Source organism: Glandiceps talaboti, chromosome 10, assembly GCF_964340395.1.
Source record: "Glandiceps talaboti chromosome 10, keGlaTala1.1, whole genome shotgun sequence".
Lineage (NCBI taxonomy): Eukaryota > Metazoa > Hemichordata > Enteropneusta > Spengelidae > Glandiceps > Glandiceps talaboti.
The window spans coordinates 17,068,021-17,078,431 of NC_135558.1; the positions used below are offsets into that span (position 1 = coordinate 17,068,021).

Sequence of the window (10,411 nt, forward strand, 5' to 3'; positions counted from 1 at the left end):
ACATACATATACATACATACATATACATACATGCATACATACATACATACATACAGTACATACATACACACATACATACATACATACATACATACACACACACACACATACATACATACACACACACATACATACATACATACACACACACATACATACATACATACACACACACATACATACATACATACATACATGTACATACATACATACATACATACATACATACACAAACACACCAAACAAGATATTAACAAAGTGAGATTTTAAAAGATATCTTTATTTGCAAATTATGACCAACATAAACATTTTTAAAGCTGGTGCTTTTATTTTACAAATTGATTTTATTTGGTCATAGAGTTATATTTTTTATAGAGTTATAATCATTGTACATATTTTGTACAATTTTATTGTGAAGTAATAAAGATACCATGCCACTTTATCTGTTTCATTGTCTGTGTAATCAAATATTATGTAATAACTGTTAGATCCTTAAAGGCCAATGTTTCAGTGCCAGGTTCTTGCATGAATATTATCTTATGATTCATATATGTTATGGAATCTTTCTCGTAGGTAATATAACTTTTTTTTTTCACATTGCAAATAGGAAGTGCTTTAGTTTGTGTGTTGGTGCAATACTACTTCTCTCCAGTGGTGAGCAATCTGTAGTATTGTATGTATGGTATTCCATGCACAAGCCATTTAGAACAAAAAATATGGAATGTATACTCTGGTCATTGTACATCACGACAGTATGTCTATCTCACAACAATGCATATCTATGTCACTGGTTCTAATGTCTTCGAAATGAGTCAAAACATTCAAAATTACCATTATTTTCCCTAATTTTTCTTTGATATTACTGGTGCAGGTATAATTATGTTATTCTCAAACATATCTCTTCATTCAACCAGAAAATACTTGTGACCTAAGGGTTTGTCACTACTTAGGGCACTTGTATTTTCCTTGGCTGAACAAAGAAAAATATTGGGGAATAACATCGAAGTGTAGAAACACAGTGAGAAAAAAATCACTTTGTACAGTAACAGCTACTGCTAAATAAGCAAGCAACAATGGCATTTATATTCAAAATGATGTTTCACTATGGTTCCTAGACTGTCGAGCCCTGCCGTAAGATACATTAACTCCGTCATTGAGTCCTTGGCCTCTCTTTACAAGTGTGGGGTGGGCTGATGTGTGAGGAAACCATGACATGGCATATCTTCACGGCTATGCTGGTCATGGTTCAAATTAATATTTAAATACATACGAACAATTTACATTTTCTGAAAATGGATAAACCCTATTTAGATGTAATTACAGAAAGGCAAGTTCTAACATGATTACTAGTGCACTGTTGGGTCATCACGAGAGTCAACCTGGTTCTTGATACATATATTAAAAGTCGACATAATGTAATAATATAATCTAAATATATTATACCATGCACAAGCCAAGTTGAACAACAAATATGGAATATATACTCTGGTCGTTTTACATTATGACAGCATGCCTATGTCACTGGTTCTGCTAAGTTCGAAATATGAGTCAAAACGTTCAACGTTTCCATTACTTTCCCTAATTAATCTATGCTATTACTGATACTGGTATAATTATGTTATTCTCTAACATTTTTCTTCATTCAGCTGGAAAATACTTGTGACCTATGGGTTGTCACTACTCATCTAGCAACTCGTAGTGACAAAGCCCCTTAGGTCACTCATATTTTCTTCGGCTGAATGAAGAAAAATATTGGGAAATGATATCTACATATCCTAGACATCTTGAGAAAGTAATAGATATGACATTACAACAGCTAACATGGCTCCGGCAGCACTCACTGCAATATCTGAAAACAAAGAAAAAAAATGATGCTTTAGGCAAAAAATACTAAATAATTTGCAGGCTAGTAAAATACAAAATTAAATAGTAACCGTATTCACTCTAACTTGACCTTTGGTACAAATTTTGTTCTGCACAATCACTTACTATTCTTACTCACAGTATGTTATTTTTTTTTTAAATAAAAAAAATGAACCGTATTGGGCACCAATATAAGCTGAGTGCATAGGAATGTCCCCAGAATATAATGATGAAATCAGATAAAATTAGCCAAATGTAACATCATGTTATTAAATTTGATTATAATATATTTTTGATAAACTGGATTTACGATAAGGTGGAACCCACTATTCTATGAATGCCAAAGAAGAACCCTCTTGTGAGTACTCACCCTTCTTGAATAATTCACACTGACAAAACTTTGTACTCAAAAGAAACCTCCACCCCCACCCCACCCCTTTTCATTGTTGTTACAATGTAAGAGTGTGAAAATACAAATTTGCAAGCAAATCATTTTAAGCTAAGTTGAGAGAAAATACATAAATATATAAACAGCAAATTTCTCCTTCACTTTTATAGTAATACCAACTTACTTAGATACTGTGCTTTACTGGTTGTTTTGCTGGCATCTTCTTGTTGACCATCATCTACTTTTACCTTCCTTGTAACTTTCTCTGTAAGCTTCTCAAAATCTAAATCACCTGATTTGTGGTACAACAAAACACAGAATTAACAAGATCAAACGTTGTCCTACATGTTGTAACAAATACAACTGCAGACATCAGACCATAGATGAACAGAACCTGTTACAAACATGGAAAGTAAAGAAATGAATTGGATTAATAACACTTGCCATAGCATGTTGGAACAGCAGAGACTTGTATTACACATTTCATGGTTTGATAAGAAGAGTTTTATGGCCTCTTTATGTGTACATGAAATGCCAGGGGAACTGTAAATTTGTTTGTGAGCATGAACAATTATGTAAAGTGGTCATAAAACTGTTATTATGAAATGGTAGCATGTAATATAAGTCTCTGTACTTCCACATGCCAAGCCAAGTGTTATTCATTACTGGGACAAGCCATTAGCCAAGCAAGTGGACTTGTTATCAAAGAGTACCAATATTTACACATGTGATGATGGGCTCTTACATAACACAAGTAAACAGCTGTAAAACCTCTATTCGGCCGTCTGCATGGACTGCAATTGAGGCAAACCTTATCTCCGTCTTATATCAGTTGTTATCAATTTATTAGGCTATTATAAGTAACGCTACAAACAGCTTTAGAGATGCAAACAACTTTTATGACAACCGTTTTCGCCAGGCAAGCCCGCGGGTTTGTTGCACTTGGACCGCTAATGGTTTGTGAATGTCATGTAATCCAATTAATTTGTTTACTTTCTCTGTTTGTAATAGGTTTGTAATAGGTTCCATTCGTCCACAAATCTCAGCAGTTGTAGAACAGACAATTGATAGGATATGTGTGTGCGTCCCCCTGGTAGTAACTTCACTGTTTATTACATGGATACATTGACATATCTGTCTTGGACTTACCAGTAGATAGACTTTGGATATTACAATCTAAGTAGAAACTCACCTGGCAACTCTTCAATATCAGTTTGTAATTCATCTTCATTGACTTGTAAATCTAATAATTCCGCAAACCTGTCTAGCGAATCTTGAATGGTTTCATCTTGGAACATATAATCACTGACATCAACGGGAGTGTTAGGTAGTTGTACACATACTCTCCTTGGCATCACATTTATTTCAGGAATGTCTGGAAAAACATTCAATAACAAAATCTCATTTTTTCTCCATTACTGACATGCTACAAGTAAATGAATTCTGAAATCTTGAAGATTTTGTTTGAGTGGTTTATAATCATATTTCAAAATTGTTAAATTTGAGAGATATTTCATGGAATATTGTCCTTTGGAAAACAAATACTGTAACCATTATGAGATACATGTACATGTAGTAGCCACATCACACTTTTGCCACAGAGGGCGCTGTCACCTTTTCAGTGGCCAGTGACAATTTCCACTGATGGTATCCCATCAACATAACTGAATTTGTGACTATGTATGGTAGAGCTTGCACTGGCAGTTGTACATTGTTTATATAAATTTTCAAAAATTCAAAAACTCTCAAGTTTTGTAGCTAATTTATGAGCCATTTCACCAATTATTCAAATATTTTTTTTTGACAAATGGTGTTAACAGTCCATACCTCACAACTTGACATACACATCCAAGGCATCAAGTCAGTGTATACAGTACTATCAATTAGTGGAGACAAGTCAGTCAATTAGATGGACTGACAAATATCCAGTAAATAGTGTATATTTCAACTAAGTCTTGCAAAAATGCTCTAAATTTAGATAAAAAAATTATCACTACTTGGGTAATAAAAGTTGATACAAACCTTCATCACTTTGCCTTAAATCATCGCACAGCAATTCACATCTTGATAACAAACTATTGATCACATCTTCTTTCAATGCCTGGACAACATAAAGACAAATCATAGATTAAAATTGACAAATGTTATGATTTTAAACTATTGTGACTTGAGATGACCATGTTTGAGTCTGTATAGTTGTGTATCAAACCTGACCTATGATAATTTGTCTTGAAGAATTCCCCAACTAGATACTCTTACAAATATCTTGACCAAATACCATGACAATGAGGACAACAAAATATGACTTTAAGCCATTTATATATACATGTACAATCAGATCTTTTGTGCCTTTCGTAAAACTGGTTCTGTTTCATAGAGTTAAAATACATTTTTTGGTGTACTATCATAAATCTAAATAGTTTGTGTATACATACATATTGTCACTAACCTGAGCAGCCTCACCAGTAAAGGTGTGCACACTAACCAACACTAGCCTGAGTGGCCTCACCAGAAGCATGCATACTAATTAACACTAACCTGAGTGGCCTCCCCAACTGTCGCCTTAGCATTTACATATGCTTTACCATGGATACATCCTTTTAATTTCAGTGTTACGATGCATTCCTTTTTTTGAATATTGTCATCACATGAGTTCTGTGAAGTAAAAACAGGAATTTATTTCAATCTGAAAGTAACACAGAATTGTAACATAGATACTACCTAAAACCAGGAGTTGAATTTCTTTTAGTTCTGAATCAATGGTTTGTTATCAAACTGAACTGGGTTTGTGTTATTGGTTACCATGACATCATTTGGATTTATGTTCACAAAGTTGCAATTTCAGTTAAAATTTGGTGGTCACATGATATACATGTACTGATGAAGTGCATTTTGTTTGTTGACAAACATGATTTGGTGTGTACTAATCACAACATAAACTCAGTTCAGTAAAATGTTCAGACCACCACATTAATTTAGCTGTATTTGCATTAAGCCTGAGTCCACTTTGGAAAAAAAAATTTCTTAAATCATGTAAATTTCTGCTTAGAAACAAGGTTTCATTTCAACATCCCTTGTTATTGACTAGGTTTTGGGTAGTGTGGGACCCCAAGCTGTGGGCGTGTGAATTGGACGACTGCCACACTATAGTACAATCAGTTTCACAACAAAATTATGAATTGTTTGGAGAGTCATACTCACTGAATGATAACAAAAGTCTTTGCCAAAACAGTAGTCAACTTGACAAATTTATCACAGTTTAATAGATGTATACCCCTCCCCCTCCCCCACCCCAAGAGACATAACAAGGTAAATGTTACCAATCAACTTTGACTAAGTCAGCGTACTTACATTCTGGGAAAGAAGCTGTACTCGGTAAGATTGTGGTCCAGTAGTACTTGATTGGCCCTTTTTCTGTAAAAGACGACATCCCAGAGAATTTGAATTTAAAAAATTTCTTTATGTTGTAATACAATTTTCAATTTCACTTTGATTTCAATTTTTTGATGCTGTTGAGATTCTTTTACTTTTATGATAATCAGAGAACGAATATTGATTTTGGATTATTTTTCATATAACAACTCTTTCAATGTATCTATAGCCAGAAATCAATCAAAGTCCCCAACATACTAGTATTTCATCACTTTTTCATTTCACATGTACTAAGTAAAAATATCAGCCTGATAGTACCAGTAGTTCTTACTTTATGGGTTTGTGTATTCTCTAGTTGTTCGGTTGATTTCCTGATCTTTCCTCCAACCAAGGTAAGTGAATTTGAGATCATTCTGCACCAAGGCTGCAAAGCATTCTATGGAAAAAAACACAGTAATTTCTGTAATTATGACATTTTCAAAATAAAAACATTCAATTTGAGTTTGTGAGGTGTTATAACTGTAGTCATTCATACGGTAAACTGATGAAAGTTCCACAGCATAGTCCATAAGAACACAATTCTAGGAATGCAAACAAGTTGAAAGTCTACTTCAAGCACTAGTGAAAAGAGACAAAATTTGTACAATGACAAGTCGGAAATTTAATTGCAGACTTTGATTTTCAGCAAATTTAACAGTCATCTCAAATACAGGTTAGAGGTAAAAGACACCTAGTGAATTCTCTTTAATGGTTGATAAAAACTTGGATGTTAAACAAGATAAAATCCATTGGTTCCATTCACCTTTACTTATCAGTACGAAGTTAACATTGATAAGAACTTATGCGGATGTGATGTACAGCCATGCATGGTACATGTATGTGAACTTCCATAATCGTATTACCAACTACTTACTATACAATTACCATACAATAATAGAAACAACACATTGTTGAGTACCAAAGCATATACACTATTTCTGCCAAACTTCTGATTGATCCCAGCTCCATACTAATTGGTGAAAGTGAATGAAACTAACACATTTTATCAAATTTTAAACTAAACTTCTCTTTACACACAGTAAATTCACAAGGTATCCGTTGCCTTTAACCTGTTTTTTTTCCCTTTTATTTCATCAGTTTTTTCATTTGGTTTATAAATCAGTTGAAAGACATGAAACCCTCAGGATCAGTTGTAGACCGCCTTCTGCTTACCTTGACTTGTTTACTGAAACTACTTTTATGTGATATTTGTGAATTGATTTGAAGTTTGACATCTACAACTACTTGACTCTGTAAAGATGACCATCTATTGACAAATGACTGGTATTTCCATTCTGCAGGTCGAAATGAACTCTACAAGAGATAATGAACAAGAAAATTCTTTATAATATCAAAAAAATACTGTAATGTTCAATTTGGTAGAATTCATTATTCCATCATCGTTGATGTTCTTGTCATTTATTGACATCCTTGTCCTCCCTCCTTCTCCCCCTCCTCCTCCTCCTCGTCATCGTCGTTGTTGTCGTCGTCATCGTCGCCACTGCCAATGCCATCATCGTCGTTGTCGTCGTCGTCGTCGTCGACATCATCGTCGTCGTCGTCGTCGTCGTCATCATCATCATCATCATCATCATCATCATCATCATCATCATCATCATCATCATCATCATCATCATCATCATCATCATCATCATCATCATCATCATCATCATCATCATCATCATCATCATCACCACCACTACCATCATCTTCATCCCTAGTATTCTTGTAGCTGTTATTAATCTATGGAACACCCCTTTGCCCACTGTCTATCTCATCTTACATGCACCTGTTGCTTTTCCCTGTTAACAAGGCTATTTTCATTTTGTTCATTTTTTTTCCAGTTTTAAAAGAATATCTTCCAAGATTTTCCAAAGATTTGCAGAGTCAAGATGGTTTCAAGGACAAGCTCATATTCACATACACAAAATATGACATGAAACCATCCTGGCTTCTCTCAGACTTATTACCATATTCACAGACATAGTAAATGACATAATCCAACATCATGCCTTCAATTTTGAGGATAAGGATGCTGAGAACATTATAGAGGGGGTCCTTTCTACTTTGATCTCTTACTGATTAGGATTTATCTAAACACATCATGAAGCCTCATTCGTTTTCATAAGACTAACGAACCTACCTTGTGATCAGAGACATCTACAGTTCTACATGTAGTTCTGGTTAGATGAGATTAAGGAATACACCTAGCAATAGTTAACACTGAACATTATCTTCAACTTCATAAACATTGATGGTTTTTGGATGATTTGTAATTCAAGAAAATTGAAGTGCCAATCCTGACAATTTGACATCATTCCCCAATATTTTTTGTTCGTTCTACCAAGGAAAATACAAGTGACCTAAGGGGCCTTGTCACTACAAGTTAGCTAAATAAGTAATGGCAAAAGCCTTTCGTGACAAGTTTTTTTCTGGTTGAATGAAGAAAAATATTGGAGAATATCATAATTATACCACCTCAATCATAATTTACTAAAAATTGGAAAAAAAATAACGGTGATTTGAAACGAGTCGTATTTCGAGCACTGAAGACCCAGTTATGTAAAACACAATTTGTTGTGACGTAGAACGATCAAGGTATACAATCCATATTTTCTGTTTAGAAGCAATAACTTGGCTTGTGCATGTTATGATGGGTGTTATTAAAGACAGTACAACCATGTTCAGGTCACAACTCAGTGCATTCAAAATATGCATAATGCATGGATTCTTACTTTTCATCTGCAAGCCATAATGAACCTACCATCCTGAGTCACAAGGCAAACCTGAAAAGGATACTTTCTTGTCACTGCACAAATCTGAAGTAATATTCTTTCTGAAAATGTATCTTCTTTGGGGATGACTTCTTGCTTCTTCATTGTCTTTTGAATAGCGAAGATGATTTGTCTGAGTTTAGCTTGTGATTTGGTCATGACATCAGGACTTGCGAATGCAAAGATGCCAATAACTGTGACACCCCCTGGCAACATCCTGGAGATCTGTAATACATCAATTATCAGAAGTTGTCTGACACATACAAACAGATGTCAACACAGACCATCTACTTTCCATCTAAAGTAACACTTGAATTGTACATTGTCAATTTACAGCCTGTTTACTCTACGGTTGTGAGGCATTTAACTAAGAGTTTGAGGAGCTACAGATGTAAACAAAAGCATGCAGTCAACAGGATATAGTCGAGTTACACACAGATACACACACAGTGTATACACACAGTACACACACATACATACATACATACATACATACATACATACATACATACATACATACACATACATACACACATACATACATACATACATACATACATACATACATACATATACATACATCCATCCATACATAATATCTGTTGTATGCATGCATGTATGTATGTATGTATGTATGTATGTATGTATGTATGTATGTATGTATGTATGTATGTATGTATGTATGTATGTATGTATGTATGTATGTATGCATGCATGCATGCATGCATGCATGCATGCATGCATGCATGCATGCATGCATGTATGTATGTATGTATGTATGTATGTATGTATGTATGTATGTATGTATGTACACACACACACACACACATCAATTTTATATGCATTTTGGCTGATTGCAAATAAAAATATCTTACTTTTTTTTCAAAGTACAAAACTTTGAAGGAATAAACTTACAAAGTTTAAAAAAGATTTTTTAATTTTATTGTTTTAATGATACATCAACCCTAGCAGTTGGTTCATGAAACTGCCAATAATTGTTTTACAACAAGGAAAAAGAAAAAAAATCTGAAACCGAAAATTCTTCAAAATAAAATACATCGCATTACTTTAATATTATTGGAATACTTGGTTTCTGATAACTGTTGCCTGAATTACCTGGCTGGCATGTTCAGCTACCCATTGTTCGTCTACATCACCCAGTGTGGTTTTATTTGTAGATCTCTTCTTAGCGTCATTACTGTCTACTTCTTCATCAATCACTGGCGTTCTTATAAACTGAACAACAAAGTCCTTTTGTGGGCTGTTCTGTAAAAATTATACATGATTTTGATGAGTTTGTGACAGTTGCTATTTTTATTAAATTTTAAAATTGTATATGCCATATCAATTATTATTGTACTGTAGTACATGTGTATTTTATTTTAACTCAATAACTGGATAGAACGATCATACACTGCAGCAACACACCTCACTTTTAAAAATGTTAAATAAAGAAAATAATAAATATAGACAATAAATTAACACGTTGATATTATAACCCAAACCGAAACAGATGCGGAAGTGTGACTGACACCGTCTGCTCCATATGTTCCACACGTACACATGCACTAGACTACAAAATTACCTGTCCGACGATCAGCCCCACCAACCATTGGTGATTACCGTATAAGTTTTCGATGTACGACTGTGTACTTTCTTCAGCGACTATGGTTCTACCCATGGCTGTGGTACCGATCAACTCAACTGCTAGAAAAAAATTTATTTCGATGACATTCACATGAAGATGAACATGTGTATTCTCAAACAGCTGATGACATGAAGTACCGTGTTAATCGTAGCACCGGATTCAGAAAATTTCAAGTGCTTGTAAAGATCGCATAAGTGCCATAAATATTCTATTTATCAGTGTAGATATTCTGAATACTTTTAAATAATAAAATCATATGATTTTTTTTTTTTTTTGTAGCGGTAAAAAACTTTCATTGTTGTCTTAAAATTACAGTCTCGTAAGATC

The 10,411-nt window shown here is 34.1% G+C and overlaps 1 protein-coding gene across 1 annotated transcript; it reads right to left on the minus strand.

Annotated features, from left to right (window-relative positions):
• Positions 1-1,712: 1,712 nt before the first annotated feature.
• Positions 1,713-10,184, minus strand: LOC144441203 (protein odr-4 homolog). Its single transcript, XM_078130759.1, has 12 exons — positions 10,022-10,184; positions 9,553-9,702; positions 8,462-8,661; positions 7,806-7,842; positions 6,836-6,976; positions 5,955-6,059; positions 5,603-5,665; positions 4,790-4,906; positions 4,274-4,352; positions 3,444-3,626; positions 2,436-2,543; positions 1,713-1,849 (listed from the first exon to the last, which is right to left on the minus strand). Exons 1-12 carry the CDS (start codon positions 10,115-10,117, stop codon positions 1,776-1,778), a joined length of 1,353 nt encoding a protein of 450 aa, XP_077986885.1. The 5' UTR covers positions 10,118-10,184; the 3' UTR covers positions 1,713-1,775.
• Between the last annotated feature and the right edge of the window lie 227 nt (positions 10,185-10,411).

What these genes read in the sequence shown, in the direction of transcription:
- LOC144441203 (XM_078130759.1), bottom strand. Translation starts at nt 10,117, where the DNA reads ATGGGTAGAACCATAGTCGCTGAAGAAAGTACACAGTCGTACATCGAA. An exon ending in TAGATGTCTCTGATCACAAG is followed by an intron (nt 6,977 to 7,805) that starts GTAGGTTCGTTA and finishes TATCTCTTGTAG; the next exon opens with AGTTCATTTCGACCTGCAGA. An exon ending in TACAGCTTCTTTCCCAGAAT is followed by an intron (nt 4,907 to 5,602) that starts GTAAGTACGCTG and finishes TTTACTTCACAG; the next exon opens with AACTCATGTGATGACAATAT.